The sequence below is a fragment of the Ovis aries genome, chromosome 4, assembly GCF_016772045.2.
Source record: "Ovis aries strain OAR_USU_Benz2616 breed Rambouillet chromosome 4, ARS-UI_Ramb_v3.0, whole genome shotgun sequence".
NCBI lineage: Eukaryota > Metazoa > Chordata > Mammalia > Artiodactyla > Bovidae > Ovis > Ovis aries.
In genome coordinates this window covers 26,120,225-26,139,671 of record NC_056057.1, presented here as the reverse complement: position 1 = coordinate 26,139,671, position 19,447 = coordinate 26,120,225, and the positions used below count along the sequence as shown (strand labels likewise).

Genomic DNA, 19,447 nt, shown 5'->3' with positions numbered 1-19,447 from the left:
GCCATTAGAGTGGTATTACCTGCATATCTGCGGTTATTCTCCCACCAATCTTGATCCCAGCTTGTGCTTCATCCAGGCCGGCATTTTGCATGATGTACTCTGCATATAAGTTAAATAAGCAGGATGACAATATACAGCCTTAACGTACTCCTTTCCCAATTTGGAACCAATCTGTTGTTCCATGTCCAGTTCTACCTGTTGCTTCTTGATCTGCATACAGATTTCTCAGGAGGAAAGTCAGGTGGTCCAATATTCCCATCTCTTGAAGAATATTCCACAGTTTGTTGTGATCTACACAGTCAAAGGCTTTGACATAGTCAATAAAGCAGAAGTAGATGTTTTTCTGGAATTCTCTTACTTTTTCTATGATCCAGCAGATACTGGCAATTTGATCTCTGGTTCCTCTGCCTTTTCTAAATCCAGTTGAACATCTGGAAGTTCTCAGTTCAAGTACTGTTGAAGGCTCGCTTGGAAAATTTTGAGCATTACTTTGCTAGCATGTGAGATGAGTACAATTGTGTGGTAGTTTGAACATTCTTTGTCATTGCCTTTCTTTGGGATTGGAATGAAAACTGACCTTTTCCAGTCCTGTGGCCACTGCTGAGTTTTCCAAATTTGCTGGCATATTGAGTACAGCACTTTCACAGCATCATCTTTGAGGATTTGAAATAGCTCAGCTGAAATTCTATCATCTCCACTAGCTTTGTTCCTAATGATGCTTCCTAAGGCCCATTTGACTTCACACTCCAGGATGTCTGGCTCTAGGTGAGAGATCACACCATTCTGGTTATCTGGATCATTAAAATCTTTTTTGTATAGTTCTTCTGTGTATTCTTGCCACCTTTTCTTGATATTTGCTGCTTCTTTTAGGTCCATACCATTTCTGTCCTTTATTGTCCCCACTGCTACGTAAGAGCAGATTAAACACATATTAAAACATTCAAGGCCTCAAAAATTATGTTTCTCATTCACTCTTTTAAAAAAGCAATTGAAACAGACACTCCACCAAAACAGGAGAGTAACTCATGATTTCATGATCTTATTAAGTTATGAGATCCTGGGAAAAAGAGAAAAAAATCTAAGAGACAGACAACAGTACTTTTCGGGATAGTAGGAAAAGGGTCATTTCAAGCTGTACTGTTAACAACTGGACAAGGGGCCTAAAGAACAAACTGAATGGAAGAGTGTTTTCCAATGCAATCATACAGTATGAAATGATACATAGTTAGAATCGCTTCAATAAAATGTCACTGTTAGAATTCCAAAAGTGTTTATATGAAGAGATTTACATAACAAAGCAAAGTGTAGTGCTGTCTAGTTTTAAGGTACAGAAAGCTAAGAAAAAAAAATCAATTACTATAAACTCATTTAATCCAAAGTGAAAATGGTGTTCAGAAAAATAAATAATAGTTTAGCTCTGAAGACCATGTACCAGGTCACAATGATATAACCCCTAATCAGGAGTCTAGCTAAAACTGATAAAATGAAAGAACACAGACCAAGAAGAGGATTTTGCAGGTGGGTGGGGGGCGTGAAAGAGACAAATCTTCATCTCCCACAGCAGGAAGTGCATCCATAATATACCTCTCCAACAGAAACATCAAGAAACAGCCAAGTAGAAGTGTTATGTGGTCATAGGAATGCAAATGCTAAAAGAAGCAGTTAAAGGTTAGAAAGAAGACTGCTGGAAAACAGACTTGCTGCTGTTACAACATGTTTTGCAGAGTGGTTTGACTATTTAAGCCATGTATGTGTGGACTATTCAAACCATGTACGTGCATGACTTAGATACAATTAAAAACTACATTTTAAATCAGACAGCAGCTATCTGGTTTTTACAGACTGCCTACCTACGGTGTAACAGAAAGGATGTGTTGTAAGAGGTTAATACCACAACCTCAGAAGCAGAGAAGAATGGCATTCCCAGTACCAGTCACAGTCACGCAGCGTAAGATTCCACGAAGACAGATGTAAATTAACTTGAACACTATTTGTCATGAACAAGAGATAAAAGTCCCTTTGATTCCATAAGCAAAACATTATGCAGACAAGAACATGCAAATGTTGACTGTGGGGGAAAACATAATTAGGGTCTTGTTGTGAAGCGGGGGAGGGAGAGAATGGGCACCCTACAAGAACAGATCATGGGGTGTGGGAGGAGCAGGCAACTGTGACCAGAAAGAGGAACTCATTGGCAAGCATCATCCCCCTGCTGGGCATCCAGCTAAAGGGTAATTCTCCTCCCATCTTGGGAAAAAGTTCTGTTTCCCTTAATAAAAAAACGTGAGAAGTAAAAAAAAAGACCACAGGTTGCTCACTAAGTATTAGTCACTCAGTTCTGTCCAACTCTTTGTGGCCCCATGGACTGTAGCCAGCCGGGCTCTTCTGTCTATGGAATTCTCCAGGCAAGAATACTAGAGTGGGTTGCCATTTCCTTCTTGGGTCTCCTGCATTGCAGGCTGACACTTCACCATCTAAGCCAATAGGGAGGACTATTAAGCTTATTAAAACTTGTGACCAGCTCCCAAAATCAACTGAGGCCACCCACATAATGGCACCCCAATATACTAGGATGTTGATTCAGGCGGCAGAACAGACTTTTTGATGGTTTGAAAATTATAAATTCGAAGCATTGGATAATATAAGTTGGTCAATAAAGTACAATCCAGACCAAGCTACAAATACAGACAGCTTTGTTTTGAATCCAACAGACAACTTAAAAACTTTCGCTTGTGAAAAGGCTTTCACCCTCCAGTTACACTTTTTCAAAAGACTTGCTAATAGAGAGGAAGGCAGTATATTACAGCCAGAGCTATTTCAACAGTGAGTAATAACGCAGTAGGTCAAAATGCTCACGTATAGCTTCGGAATATTAAAAAGTCATAACGGCCTGGGAGGATTAATAATTATCTTGCAGGATGAAGAACAGAACTCCCATGTGCTAAGTGTTCATCTGCAGGAATATAAAATTCCTGTACAGGAAAATGGCAAGAACGTTAATGGAAGTTTGGGGAAACAAGACAATACTTTTACCCAAAGGTTCTTTTTCACCTTAAACAACCAACAGTAAATATGATGGATTTTCTAACCATACACACAGATTGACTTCCAATATATATTACCTTAAATGATTTACTTCATTAGTTCCTAACACCATTTATTACAAATCTTAAGTTATTTAAAACTGCCAACTCAGATCTAAAGCCTCAGAGAGAAACCTGAGTATGTAGCCACTCTGGATGCCTGATGTTTGGTCATTTTTTCTCACTCCGATTTTCACTAATTTTAATTGTATTTTTCTACAAAATTTAGAGGGGGACCACTTGAATTATTAAACATTTCATCTCGCTCATTTCACCTAAGCATAACAATGGCTCAGGCGAGAAGTGTTCATCCTTCTCAGATTCCCATAAGTCGCAGTAGAAAACACAATTTCTTTGGAGAAAATATTATAAGTAAGATGTGCATATTTCATAAAGGATTAGTGCTATATGATGTGCCCTACTATAATGTTTGGGCTTTCCAGGTTGTGCTAATGTTACAGAACCCATTTGCCTATGCAGGAGACATGAGACACGCGTTTGATTGTTTGGGAAGATCCCCTGGAAGAGGGAATAGCAACCCACTCTAGTATTCTTGCCTAGAGAATCCCCAAGGACAGAGGAGCCTGGTGGGCTACAGCCCATGGGGTCACAAAGAGTCAGACACGACTGAAGCAACTTAGCATGCACACACCATAATATTTCATTTTGATGTTAAGAGAAAAAAAAGAACAAAACATTTTTAGACTAACTTGGCAGGGAAGAGCATTAGCTGTGCTAGGGAATAGTTACAAACTGAAGACAGAGCTTCAGAAGACAGCCTATTAAAATGACCTTGAAATATCCTCTGCAGATTTCTTTTCTCAGCTCTATGAAATTGCCAACCATTTATCTGAAGTCAGCCCCATCATAATAGCAAAAGAAAAGCCAAAACACGATGAATTGTCAGGAGGCAGTTTACTGTTATGAAAAGCAGAAAATGAGGCTGATCCATTTTTGCCCCCAGTCAGCAGTTTGCACAAAATGGCTCAAATGCAGCTTTAAATCCTCAACAGACCTGAGTTATATAAATCTAGATCAACTGGCAAATTATGGATAACATATTTCTGGGTGGCTCTCTGTGTGTACTCCTGAAGCAATGAGACGCAGGCACAATCTTGCCCGTCAAATGAATCAGAGGCAAACCAGTTCAGTATGAGAGGCAACCTTTCCGTTTCAGAACTGACTGACTGTAAGAGCCAGTTTACTCGTTGACTCATGCTTGCTCTTGTGCAATCCATCCTAAGGCCCTCTCCTGGCGTTGGAGCTCAGCTACCGTGAATCAGCGTCACGTTAAGAAAGCTGCCTGAGCTGAAGATCCAGGTCTGAGATTAACACGTTCCCTCAGCAGGCAGGTGGTGGCAAACCTTTCTTCACCTCACAGTGGGGCATACGTTAAATATTATCACATTACCAGGAGCAAGAATACCTTAACTGTGACTAGATTTCTGATTAAGTCCTTTGGAAATCATCGACGTCATTTATTTATTTTTTTCCCAAGACTGCTTTACACAATGAGACAAAGAATGCATGCTGGTTTCGGCACCTTGCATGGCTATCTGCTTCCAGACTTCAATCCTCATTGTGTAAGCGGGGACACAGTTTCTAAAAGGACTAAACATAGGGGGTGGTTCAGGCTATACTTGTTCATCATTTATGGGGATGAGTCAAGAATGCAAAAAATAAAAACATAAAAATAAAAGCATATAAGACAGAAATACTGTACAAAATAACTACTTTTTTGGTTTTTAAAACTTTTTTTTCATTTTTTAGAGAGAATGTGAAGTTTTTTTGCAGGCAGCATTTACAGTTAAATTTAGACTTACTGCTACTGAGTGTATATTCTTATAATGTCTTCTTATTCAATTGACCCATTGTATTGAGAAATCTTTTCTTTCTACATGACCACACTGGGCTGCTTCTTACACAGACACCACTACAAGAGAACCTCAGCTACAGACACTGGTGGGGAATGCCAAAGGCCTCTGACACAGGTTAACAATTCAACAGTTTAGTGCTAGAAGACCATTACATAGCTTCTGTTTCATAATCAGCAATGAGGACTTCACAAAGATATTCAATCATCCTTTATCTTTACACATGATACTTCCTTAAATATTTTACAGTCACTCTCCTCAGTGTTAGTCATACCATGTTTCATATTTTAAAAAGTTTTCCGATCAAGTTTTAGCTCAACTATTCTTAAATCCAAGAGGATTTCTGTATAATTATGCAAAACTGGTTAAATATTTAGAATACTTAAAAATTCTTTGTGCAGAGAAATGGTAAGATGAACACAAAAGGAGTCACACATACAGATGTTTTAACAGCCACCATCAAACTGGCTTTATCACTACTTTTCCCACAATAAAAGACACTTGAAAATATCATGAATTTTAAAGTTTTAAAGATATTTAGGTAAATTCATTCGACTTTCTAAAATTCTGAAACGGTTACAGCTCTATTATATCTCTTTTCCTAATTTACTCTTCTCGTAGCTTTACTATCTTTGCATATGAACATTTTCTTAAAAACATAAAGAAAGCAAAAACCAAGTGCAAATGTCAAAAATAGTAAAATTTATCAATTGCCTTCATAGCCTCACATGAGACTAAGGGAACCTGAACAGACATAATTACCCTCATTTTGTAGCTAAAGACACAAAGCTCAGACAAGTTAAATGACTTGTTCAAAAATCAAACACCTAAATAACTGGCAGTTCTGAAGCTTGAATGCCGAACTTTAGATTTTACAGTCAGAGCTCAAAAGACAGGAATTAATGAGGTTAGGTGGAAACAAAGATAATACTAATTTTCTTTGTGGAATTAAGAAACCTCACCTAAAAGTGGGCTTCATTGGTAGCTCAGCTGGTAAAGATCCCCTTGGAGAAGGAAACGGCTAGCTACTCCAGTATTCTGGCCTAGAGAATTCCATGGACTGTACAGTCCATGGGGTTGCAAGGAGTCGGACGTGACAGAGTGACTTTCACTTCCCTTCACTTCAGCTACAACTGGAGTCCAGACATGCCTGTAGGGGGAGCTCTTACACCCTCTCATTCACCATCAATTATTCCAAACAGGAAGAGACTTAATGCCTTCATCTCTAGTCTCCAACAGAAAGCTATGGCCTACTTTACTATCCAGAAGGAAGAACAAAACTTTTCTCCACCTAACCACAGCCCAGCCAATCAGAGAGTGTACCAGTGCAACCTATGAGAAGCCTCCATACTTTGGACTTCCAGCTTCCTAATGTGACTCTTGGGTTATTACAGCCCCTCTCAGCTTCCCTCTTTTCTCTGCAACAGCAAGTTCCTCATCCTTGTTCTGATTTGCCCCATAGTTCAAATATCCAAAATTGCAATTTCTTTGAACTATTTTTGAATAAACTGGCTTTTGCTAGTAAAATAACTGGTTTTGTATTATTAAATTTGACATTCTCCAAACTTATATATTGATTAGCACTTTAAACAACATCCCCCCCCCCACCCTGCCCCCTCCCTGCCCTCCTTGCCTCAGCCATACACACACAAACACAACACAACTTACCCCTTTTCCGAGTTTTGAACCGCTGGCCTGTTAGCACTGGCTTCTGATGCTTATTCATAAAATTTCTAAAAACAAAAAAATAAAGATTATGTGCTTCAAATAAACAGTCCATATGTTTCCAGTAAGTATGTTTGACTTATCTAAATACACTTTTCAAAATGAGATAACTGTAACTACTGAACTAGCAAAACTTTTAAAGTTTTATAATATCTGCTGCTGCTAAGTTGCTTCAGCTGTGTCCGACTCTGTGTGACCCCATAGACGGCAGCCCACCAGGCTCCCCTGTCCCTGGGATTCTCCAGGCAAGAACACTGGAGTGGGTTGCCATTTCCTTCTCCAGTGCATGAAAGTGAAAAGTGAAACTGAAGTTGCTCAGTTGTGTTCGACTCTTCGCGACCCCATGGACTGCAGCCCACCAGGCTCCTCTGTCCATGGGATTTTCCAGCCAAGAGTACTGGAGTGGGGTGCCATTGCCTCTAGTGTTGACAAAAGACACAGGGAAAATAATCATGGACATAAACTTTGGCAGAAGGGATAAAGTCCATGCAATACGTTTGGAACGCATTTGGTGAATATAAATATTTACATGTACAAAACCTATGGTCCAGCAATTCCTTTACAAGGAATTTATTCTAGTTATACCCACCAAGTATGTAAATATACTCATGGTATGTAAATATACTCATGTGTATCTAAAAGGATTTAGTTGCAACATTGTTGGATGCATAAATAAATGAAAAAGTCAAATACCCATAAACCAGTATCTGGTTCAATAAGTTATAATAAGCCATTGAATGGAACTATGAAGCATTACAAAATAAATTAGATCCAAATGTACTACATATGGCCCTGGCTACCTCTCTGATTAAGTTTCCTATACCTATCTTTTCCCATCAGTCACTCCTCTAGTCACCCAGCTCTCTGCTTTTCCCACTGGGCCAGGGAAGGTCATTTTTCTTCTGGGAAGACTCTTTCCCAAGGCATTCATGTGGCTTTACTCTCTGCACACAAACACCTCCTTTTCAGAGAAATTCCCAGACCATCCTGACTAACAAGGCTCCGTGTCTTTCTCTAGCTTTATTTCTCTTCATTGCTTATAGCAGCCCCTGGCATTCTTTAGGATTTGTTTGCCACGGTCTATTGCCCTGATGACAGTGTAACCTCCCTGTGGGCAGGGACTTCACAGGTTTTACTCAAAACTGTATCTTTAGGACCTAAAACAACACTGAGATCAAGTATTGAATAAATAATTGTCAGTAAGCTGTCATACTGAGAAAGATGTTCAAGGTAAATTGTGAAGGGAAAAAAGCAAATTGAATAAGAGTACAAAGCATAATTTTTTGGTTAAAAGGGGGTACGTGTAATATTTGCTTTTCCAGGCAAGGAACATTTAAGAATGAGACAAGAAACAGTTTTTCATTTGTTTGTTTACTTCAGAGGATGCATATTTGGGCTTTTTAATTCTTCTACTGGAGTTAATAATTTAAAGTATTATAAATTATCTTTTAAAAAAGTGAAAAACCGGCTCTAAAAAGAGCTTCTACAAACTGAGAATAACCTTGCTGACATAAATATTACAATCTGAAAATGTATCTAGATTGCCTAAGTTATGAAGACCAAACAATTCAAGATAATGTGAAGCAAATTATTTCTCTTTCAAAGTTTTTTAAAATTGTAATTACAAAACATTCTCAAGAATGTGGGAAAATTATTCAATTTATGTACCAAAACTTTCTTCCCACCCATCCAGTGAAAGAAGAGAAACACCTATTTTCACATAGAAAGCAATCTATTTATCTTGGAAAAACTTGAATCGCCATTTCATAAGTGAAATTCATTAAAAATAAAGTAACAAAGCCCAAAAGTAATTTCTTTCATGGTTAAAGAGAGAGAATTTTTATCAGTCTTATAAAGTGAACTTACTACATTCTGCTTTTAGATATAAAGGTGACTAAGCTAGATTCCAAGCCCTCAAGGAGCACAGAGTCCAGCAGGAGATAAAATACAAACATTTCCAGTACAATGAGGCAGGTGAAACAGCGGGGCTCCCCTAGGTCAAGAGTAGCGAAGGGATCCACAGATGTACGCGTATGGGGCAGCAGCTGCATATGAAATAGTTACAAATGCAATAACCTTAATCAGTGAAATCTCATTTCACTTGAGAGGCACTGGAAACAGAGTTTCTAATGCATTATGTATATTTACAGAAAAGTTCTTTCATTCAGGATTTTCCCTGTTGGCATTTTCAACAGATTCACTCTAGATCCACTGGGGCACAAGTAATGAATATAGCTAAGTGTGCATGTAGTTTCCTTAATGTTTCCATACCTCCCCAAACACAACAAATATTATACAAAATATTTTCTTGTGTTAGCAAAGAAAAAAATACCTGTTAAAGGGTTTGGGTCTTGTACTGAGATACACAACCAAAAATAGAGCCTGAAACTTCTCCAGGAGCTGAACATGTACGGAAGGCATTACCCTTTGCCAAAGATGTTTTTATTTCAGAATTTAAAATTATTTTTAAAGTGTGTGCCCCTTCTATTAGAGTCTACAGTATAAATACATAGAATTCTCTAATTACCTTAATATCTTATTTCTGTTTTCCTGCTAATGGAGAATTACCACCGAACAAAACCTACCTAGGAGTGAATTACTGTATTTTAAAAATTCTTTAGCTCCATTTATAATACCTCCTTTAGTTTTAAACAGGAAAGTTTGTATCTTCAAAGTTCAGTTATGTGGGCTTGTTTTATACAACCTGAACATATTCTATGTGGAAAATAAGGTAAGAACACATAAATGTTTAAAAAAAGTATGCAAAGATTTTTGACATATACAACATCAAAAATTAAAATAAACAAACACACACACATAGAGATTCACCTAGGGGTATTGAATGACTAAGTGAAGATATTCTGTTCACCAAAAGTCTCTATCACTTAGCTGTTACTATTTGGAGCAGAGGCTTGGCTGTTCTCTAAATTTAGCTCTGGTGCTACATTATAATCTGCTCCAGAGAGGGTCAGCCTTTATAAGGCATTCACTGAATCCTGGCCGAAGAAGAGCAAGGGCGTGTAGACTAAGAAACTGCACCAGCTTAAACCTGGGCAAGTCACAGCAGAAGGGCAACGACGGCAGTTCTCTTAGGCCAACCAAAAAAGGTCACAGTTATTAGATTGCATTACAATTTATAACTTGATATCCACTAACTAACAGCATGATAATTTGGCTTCCATTCAGAACACTGTAACTCAAACATTCGCAGAGAAAAATAAGCTCATGTCCCACCAAAATGGAAAAGCTCCATGGTTTAAAACAGTACTTATTTTTTAAAACTTTTTATGTAAAGTTGGAAATGTTAGAAGATGAGGTCATAAAAATACTAAAATGATCCACTCAATCAAACATTAGAGACCAGGTCCTCTATTAATGAAATAACAATTTAAAATCAATTTCTATTTGAGCCTAAATGGCTAACTGACCTCACACCCTTTTCACATTCCATCTCTCACTTCCAACCAGACTCTGGGCTGCAGTGTGACGAGGGGTCAGCAGCACTGAGGGGCCTCATGGCTGCTGTAGGCTAATTCTGCCACTTGCCCTGCCCACATTGAGTAGACTGACACCTCGTGAGTTGCCTTCCCTTATACTCTTCTTTAATTCTCTCCATTTTGGAAAGTGTCTGATCAGTCAGAGACAGACATATCTTCCAGCTGTCCCTCCTAGGGGAAGCCTGTTCTCAACTAGTAATTTAGAGATCTTGCCTGTCCTGGTCTGGCTCATCTCTGAAGTATGATAACCTACTTTATGTAAGGCATTGAATACCGCTAATATATACTACACATAAAATAACTGCTATTCAAACAATCTCGACATTATGAATATGGATACTCTAAAGTGGGGGTCACAATCTTTTTCCATAAAGGGACAGAAAGGAAGTATTTTAGGCTCTGCGAGCTACAAGGTCTCTATTCTTACGATTCGCTGTTACAGCCGGCCTGAAAGTAGCCACAGGCAAAATGCAAAGAGGTGGTCCTGGTTGCATTCCAGTAAAACTTTATTTACAAAACAAATAGTGGCTCAAAATGGGCCTCCAGACTTTAGTCTGCCAATACCCATCCTAGAAAGTGAAGTGAAGTTGCTCAGTCCTGTCTGACTCTTTGTGACCCCATGGACTGTAGCCTACCAGGCTCCTTCGTCTATGGGATTCTCCAGGCAATACTGGAGTGGGTTACCATTTCCTTCTCCAGGAGATCTTCCTGACGCAGGGATTGAACCTGGGCCTCCCGCATTGCAGGCAGACGCTTTAACCCCTGAGCCACCAGGAAGCCATCCTGGAAAGGCAGTGCCTAACACTACTGTCTGTGACAGTGAGAATGTTCTGTATCTGCACTGTCTAATATGGTCGCCACTAGACACCTGTAGCATCCTTGGAGTGTGGCTAGTGTGAATGAGGAAGAAAATGCTTAATTTTATATAATTGTTATTAGTGAAAACTGAAACAGCCAACATGCCTAGTGGCTATCATGACGGGCAATCCCGTTCCAAAGCATTCCCCATGGCTCAACACACAAACTTGATAAGACTTGATAAGAAGATGAAAATATACTCAAAGAAAAGCAATTTCTTACTTAGCATTTTTCAAATAAAGTAACTGCAGAGCATTTTGCCCAAATTTCAAAACTACATGTCTATAGCAGGAAAGAAAAGAAAAAGTACCAAACTCCAAGGTGAAACTCTCTGGGTACAATCAATATTACTTAAGACAATGGCAACAAAAAGACCTCTGATTGATTCTGATACTAACAATGATTTTTGCTGTTGTTTAGTTGCTAAGTTGTGTCTGACTCTTTGTGACTCTGTGGGCTGTGGCCCACCAGGCTTGTCTGTCCATGGGATTTCCCAGGCACACTTTATTCTTTGGGTATGATACTGTTGCCATACAAAATTATACCCAAAGAATAAAGTATGTTGTACAGATGCAACAACACCAGGACACAAAACTCAAAATATTACTGAGCCACTTCACTGCAATATTCTAGGGAAATACTCTGTGTTTAGGAGCAAGTTTCAAGAATTTAACTCTACATAAGTTTCAGTATTTATAATAATTGAAATAACATTAAAATTTAAAATAAGTAGCCTATCTATAAAAGAAGAATGTTTTAAAATACAGGCAAATATTTCTTTAATATAAATATTATTGTTATATTCATATCCACTTCACTTTTATAATTAATGATATCAAAGGACAAAAATATTTATCTTAAAAAGTACAAAACAATAAACTGAAACAATAGTTTCCAGTGAGGAACACTAACGATTGGAACTTAAATTGTGCTGCTAAGCAATGACTTTATAAGAGGGATCAAAAGCCTAAGGAATTGTGCTGTGAAAAAAATAAACACTGAGTTAATTATGTTCATCTAAATCTTCCTTAAGAAGACAGAAAAGCATCATGATTAAATTTTTATTATAACATTTCCAAATCTATTTCATGTCTTAAACTTTATCTTGTTTTTGAATACTGGATTTTTGCTTCCCTTTTAATAAAAATATTTCAGAAATTACATTTTAACTATCACTGTACAACCTCTTCATTGAAATAAGATGATTACATAATGTCCCTTATTTCATCTCAATGAAATTATTTTCAAAAACTCCCAAGAAGTATAAATAACTCCTAAATAGTTTCACTCTGCTTATCCATTCATGCTATCTATTTAATGAACCCTATACAAAGTCCCTGGGGCAAGCACACCTCCTTCTCTGGAAGCTTCCACTTTCCCCAGAGGCAATCTCTCCTGGGCCCTTCCCTTCCCCCAGCAACTGACCAGCCCCTCTCAGCTTCCCAGATGGCCTGATCTTGCTGATGTTATTCTTATGTCTCAACACTCTGAAAAACACAAACACACCTTCAACTACAAACACTATATATTTTAGCTTTTAGAAAAGTCATCCCTCAAACATAACATCTCAGGGTGTTTTAATAACAAAATGTCCTACAACCTTTGTGCTAGATGAGACCCTTAGAATTTTTATCTACAAGACAAGAGGATGGTGATAAGAGCTGCATACCTACTAGAATACTTCAAGCTGTAAATTCGGAGAATTTAGAGGAAGTGGTGGCATGAAACAGAGAAATATCCAATGATTAAATGTCTAGCTGTGGTTTAAACATGTTTATTAATTTATCAAGCATTTGAGGGGCGCTTACTCTGTGTCAAGCACTGTGCTAGAGCAGTGGCTTCACTCCAGGGTTAATTTCCTTCCCCAAGGGACATTTGGCAGTGTCTGCAGACATTTTTATTTGTCATGCTGGGAAGACTGGGGTGCTACTGGAATCTAGTAGGTTGAGGCCAGGGCTGCTGCTGAACCATGTTGTAGGAGAGCCCCCTACAGCAAAAGGTTATCTGGTCCAAAATTTCCAGTGTCAAGGTTGGAAGACCCCACACTGGAGAGGAAAAACAGCGAGCAAAGCCAAAGATGGGCTTTGCTCTCAAGAACTGAAAATTGTACACACAGGTCTGCACATATCAGAGCCGCAATCAGGCAGATATTTCCTTGAGAGATTTGTTTGCCAAACAGTAATGTCAGTTTTAGACAAAACAAATGTATCACTGAGTAGCTCTGGTGAGGACTGATGATAATGAGGAGACTATGTATATGGGCAGAGGGTATATATGAAATCTCTGTACCCTTAACTTTGATGTGAACCTAAAAAAATTAAGTTTAAAAAATCAGCAGGGAGTGGTGTCAAATACTAGAGCGCAAACCAGTTGATTTAGGCTAATTTTGTATCAAACACAAAAGTGATGGGAATGTTTATGACTATCAGCACAAACAGAAGATTAGATGGTAAGTTATTATGGCAAGGGGGATTGAAATCTGTTCCTCTATTAGCGTGTTAATCAAGGAGCAGAAGAAAACAGAATTTTCTGAAAAATGAAACAAAAATACTAGACTGGTAACTAGTGGGAGAATGTTGCTTTGGAGCAGTGGCTTAAAAAACATGGGAATGGACCTTCAGGAAGTTCAAACGTGGTGGTGGGCAGAAGTCCAAATATCTTCTCACTTGTGAATTCTCCCAGGCCACTCCTGCCCCCATTCTCCCAGGAGGGAACCTGCCCAAGCCTGTTTAGCAGATGAAGCTTTATTCGAAGAGTTGCACACACACAAAAAGTTACACATGCCTATTTCACAATGAGGAGAGCATAAACTGGATATAAATATCCAACCTTAGCCTGGGACTTATGGGACACAGCACACTGATATGAGACTGCATTCCCAGGTACAATTTTAAAGGAGTGAATTATACAAACTCAAATTAAAAGGGGGAAAGAAGGCCAGAGCACAATTACAAACTCTCATGTATACTTTCTAAAAAAGCCTAAACATATAGAGAATAACTCCTTTGCATTCACTTATTAAATATACACTGTGCTGTGCTAAGTCACTTCAGTCTTGTCCAACTGTTTGTAACCCTGTAGACTGGGCCCTGCTAGGCTCCTCTGTCCATGGGATTCTCCAGGCAAAAATACTGGAGTGGATTGCCATGCCCTCCTCCAGAGGATCTTCCAGATCCAGGGGTCAAACCCGAGTCTCTGATGTCTCCTGCACTGGCAGATTCTTAACCACTAGTGGCACCCGGGAAGCCCTACCTGGTACTGGCAATAGGGATGCAGTGGGGACCAGACAAGATGCATAGATGAGATGCCTGGTGCTCACTTTCTAGCAGGTGGGGTTCTGAGCCAAGCACTGCACAAAATTAGCTGGCAGTGTGAGTTAAGAAGGAATGGTCTCCAGCATGTTAAAGTCCTTCGTGATGAATTTGAGTTGCAAATTGTGTTTATTAATGCTTTAACAATTCGATGTGTGTTATTGTTGTTGTTTTTTACTTTTTAACTTATAATGGCTATCCATGAAGCTTGGAACACTTTGAAACCTGAAGAACTAAACCTAGACCCACTCTGATAAGCTATAGACTCTGATAAGACTCTGAGATGTCATGCCACTTGTCTGAGGCCATGCATTCCATTCTAACCTTGGTGATAACAGCAGAGATCAAAGAGGAAAAATCAAACACAGAACAGCCAGGGCCAGAACCCATCAACTGTCTCCTCACAGTGCACTTCCTCCAAAGAACCAACCAAAGTTTGTCGGGTAACAATTTACATGATCCTTGACGGCAGCTTTTTCATTATGTGCCTCATGGATTTTATGGGTTTAGAGTTAGAGAGAGTGAAGCATAAATATTAATTTTAATGTCTAGTTCAGCACTTGGATAAACTAAATTAGCATATGTTACCTCCAAAATGCCAAATAGTTCTCTGTGGAGTTCTGGTAAGGAAAAACACATTCATCTTTAGCAAGAGGATTTAACAGAAATCCTGACTCTTATGGACATGTAAACAGTAGGAAATTTATGGCTCCCTGGTTTCTGGTACTATGGGAGCCAGTGCCCAACTTGTTTCCTGCAGAGGCTCAACCCTCATGTAAACACCATCTTCACACTCCTCCAAGCCGAGAAGTGGCATCCTTTCCTCTAGCCAGCAGCTTCCTCTGTACCAGCGACACGGGCTTCTCCTTCCTATTTACAATAACCCCTTTCTATTACCTTGTATACTGAGAAGAACGTATGTCCTGTTCTTTTTTTTCTTAGAAATGGTCACAAATCCAGGAAGCCATAGACGTTGGTTTGAAAACCATTCAAGTCTTTTGTGTGAATATGAGAAAAAGGACGACAGTAGAATATTATAAAATCGCACACCTCACAGTGGCTTATGATAAAGTCTCCACAGTGCTAAGAGTTAATATTCATTACTGTTTCCCTTCTCTGCCCAGTGGTTGTCTTCAGATTTACTTAGAAGTCCTCAAAATAACAGTGCATCTAACAATTATTTTCTGAAAGTCCTCATCTAACATAAAAATAAGTTGGATTATGAGAAGAGGAAACATAATTCTACATCGCTCACAAATCTGTTATTATTGTTTTCCTATTAATATATCATTTCTGTAATTAAGATAATTAAAGATAACAAAACAAAAAATACCAAAGACTATACCTGCAGTTAAAAAATCAGGCAAGAACAACGAAAGCACTCTCTTTTGGTGTTTGTCAAAGAAGAATGGGTCATTCAGTGAGTTATCTAAACCTTTTATTTTCAAAATAGTTTACAAATATGACTATCAGAACATTTTTTGGCACTCTTCACTCATCACATGCCAAATTTAGAACAGGTCAGTTCATTCTAGTTGGCATTTAACTGCCCAAAAGATACTAGCCGAAGAGACCCATGGCCCCAGCACATACATCAGAGTGAGCTAAGAATGAAAAATACTCTTGTATACACTGCTGATAGTGGTAGATTTTATATTTTAAAAAATTTAGAAATTATTTTAAATTATCACAAACTTTTTTCCCCCGTAGATATAAAGGAAAAAATGTTGTGGAAACTCCTAATGACAATCACAATCCCGCATTAAAGTGATTCACATTAATCTGATTATTAAATCCAAGTTGCATCTCTCAGGTCTAACTGTTTCAGTCATTATTCCATTCGTCAATAAAAGTAGAAAAAAAAACGGAACAATCCAATGGGCAAAAAAAAAAATCAGAGAAGAAAATTCTTTAAAGGCACTGTATAGATAAAAAGAGGTTCCATGGATTATATTTCATTTGTAAAATAAATTTCATAAACAATTTCCTACTCATTTGATTGTCTAGCTGTTTTGGCTATTGATATTTTAGCTATTTTGGATAATTTTGAATCAGTTTGTATTCAAGGACACAATATCCTAATAAGTATATGATTTTCTCTTCCATTGCTTCTTTTCATGTCCATTTCAACTTTCCTGTTACCAACAATTCTAAAGATACTGCTTTATAGTTTTCAGTTTAGTCGAAAACATGTGATGTCATAAACTCCTTGAGAGCAAGAACAAACCTAGTGTGCTTTAAAATACAATCTACCTCTTCTATGACGTAAAAATTTCTAGTTCCAAGATGGTCAGCCAGAAAATTACAGGCAATATTTATTTTATAAATATTTATGTTACAGTATATTATGGAGTTGTTTTCTTAGGGGTTGTCCTCCCTGGAATGTTTTCCATTTTCTGGCTCACCTGCCCAAATTCACCAATCCTTCCACACTCTGCTCACAATCTCATTTTCTCTGAGCCTCCCATTGAGCGCCACCCATTCTGGAACCTACACATGTGGACTGTGTTGCTCAGATTAGGCATTGGAGAAGGCTGTTTGAAGGAGGAGCTGAGAAGGATTTGAGTAAAATGTGAGGCAGAAATGGGTGGAGAAGGGCACTCTGGGAGCAGGAAACCTCTGGGTGGATAGGGGAATAACCACATTATTCAAATTAAAGTTGAAAGACTGGAAGGAGCCAGACAGCCACTTGAACAGGCAATGGACTCTAGTCATTGTTTCAGAGACTGGCAGGTCTCCTAGAGGACACTGGAAGCCTCTTGAGGACAAAGACCACATCTATCATTTGGGATTTGCTGAAAACAGATACACACCAAGAGATGTAATTCTAATAACTCTATCTCAGGATTTTATATATATATATATATAATGTTAATCCTGACATAGAGTTATTAGAATTACATCTTTTATGAAAGTCTCTCTTGAAAAACAAATCTCTTCCAAAATGTAGGAAGAAGGGCTTATATGAATACTAATTTCTATACAATTTTACTTTAAAATGACTTCTTACCTAGGCCTACAACTATGTTGTTCATCTACTTCTCAACTGTAAAAACAGGGAGAATTGGCCCTAAAAATATCAATTAGTTTTTATATAACACTTTATAGTTCACAGGGCATCCTCAAGAATCCTCAAAGTCACGATGTAAGTTTGGTTACCATCCCTGTTTTATATATGAAGAAAGTGAAAGCAAGAGAGGTTGCCTTGGAAAAGCCACCTCATCACAGAGCCGTGGCTTTGCCACTCTGATTCTCAGGGCTGTGGCCGTGCTTGGCTGTCTCCCAGGGCTCATCCATAATCATTTCCCACCAGGTCAGAAGAGGCTACTTAATGGGACTGTGGAGTATAGACTCCACAATCAACAGACCAGGAAGAGATTTTACTCAGAGGCTGATGAATGTAGTTTTAAGGGCAGCTTCATCTGCTGGGTTGTTCTAACAACCCAGCAAAAGACAATCAAATAATGAGACATAAAAACACTGCTTTTCTACCTTAAATGTATTTATTGGGAAGGCGAATACTACCTTTCCCTTCTGATGCAGAAACAGCTTTCTATTTTTAATTATTGCAATTGCTCTACTATACTCAGAGATAAAGAGGCAGCAGCCTAGAGTTTTAAATTCCACAGTGACCTAGCGAATATAAATACATATGAGTTGAAGTCGGAAGCACCCGCGTGTGTGCGCTTCAACATTACCTGGCAATGAGACTGGATTGGCTGCATTGCCTTAGATATTGTGAAGGCTTGGCTTTGAAGCTTAATTAAATATGCTTTAAAAACCCTTCCAAAAAAAAAAAAAAAAATCTGGACGATTATAAATGATACCAAAATATTTCATATTGGCCTCTGGAAATATTAACGTTTCATAAGTCCACAACATCATACAAGAAATGTAAACATCAGGACACACAAGTTATAAAGTTTTAAGAATTCAGAAAGCAGGTGTCAAAATGAGCATTTAGTTAAGCAAACCCTGAGGAAGGGCATGGCAGGCACACCTGAGTGCGGTCCTCATTTCCTACACTGAGAGATTTGTTCTAACTACACTGATGCTGCTCACAACATTACCAAAGTACTCCTTCTTTGGAAATGTCTTCTGACGTGGTTTATGAGACAGAGAAGAAAATCGGTCTCTCTACTTCATTCATATCTTGATTTTCTCAGTTAAACTAAATATATATGCACCCCTTGTTCAGACTTGTCTGCAAATTACTCTGTCAGAGTTCAAAAAGGATGAAGATTAACTGACACCAGGATATTCATAAGCCTGTGGCACAGCACTGAGAATGCCACCTACCCCTTCTTCATTCGGGGGAGAAGTTAAAATGTGACATGAACAGTTTACGGAAATGCATTGTTCACAAGACAACCTTTTGCACGTTTAGGTGTAACTGTTTTAACATTAAATGGATAACTGCATAAGCTAAACTCCAAGGACAGAGAAAGAATGTTTGTATCCATATTGCTTTCTTTTTTTAAAAAAAACTGAAACAACAATTTCTTAAGAAGCTGTAATACTTCCAAACCTTCCTTTTTATTTCTTTATTTTTTTAAATTTATTTGGCTGCACAGGATTTTACTTGCTACACGCAGGATGCCTTAATTGTGGCATATGGGCTGTAGTTCCCTGACCAGGGATTAAACCTGGGTCCCCTGCATTGGGAGCACAGAGTCTTAACCACTGGACCACCGGGGAGTCCCAAACCTTCCTTTTTAAAACTTCATTACGGAAAAATCTCAAACATATCAAAAGCAGAGAGAATAACGAAGTCAGTGTACTCACTGCCCACTTTAAACAGTTAACAGCATTGGTGAGTTTTGTCTCATTAATATTCTTACTCAGTCCCTTCCCATCACTGTCACAAAATTAGATTAAAGCCAGTGTTAGATATCCTACCATTCCCGCCTTAAATAATTCAGTACCCATGTCTAAAAGATAAGGGATATTTTAAAATATAACCATAATATTAGTTTCAGACCTAAAGGAAAATGAAATTCCTTAATATCATCAAATATCCAACTCAGTCAAGAAGTGTACCTAAGACAAGAGTCAAATGTCAATGAAAACATTACCCACCAAAGTTACAACACTCAAAA

General features: G+C 38.3%; 1 protein-coding gene and 2 non-coding genes across 6 annotated transcripts in view; all 3 read right to left on the bottom strand.

Annotated features, from left to right (window-relative positions):
- Window positions 1–19,447, bottom strand: part of BZW2 (basic leucine zipper and W2 domains 2) — a 62,877-nt gene that overhangs the window by 39,348 nt on the left and 4,082 nt on the right. For all 4 annotated transcript variants that reach the window (XM_060414532.1, XM_015095211.3, XM_060414531.1 and 1 more), the window contains exon 2: window positions 6,626–6,690. In XM_060414532.1, coding sequence (XP_060270515.1) covers window positions 6,626–6,683 — 58 coding nt within the window. In that variant the 5' untranslated portion in view covers window positions 6,684–6,690. The remainder of the gene's footprint in view (window positions 1–6,625; window positions 6,691–19,447) is intronic.
- On the bottom strand, window positions 10,884–10,956 carry TRNAC-GCA (transfer RNA cysteine (anticodon GCA)). Its single transcript has one exon. It is a non-coding gene; the product is annotated as a tRNA-Cys (tRNA).
- On the bottom strand, window positions 18,974–19,046 carry TRNAG-CCC (transfer RNA glycine (anticodon CCC)). The gene has a single exon. It is a non-coding gene; the product is annotated as a tRNA-Gly (tRNA).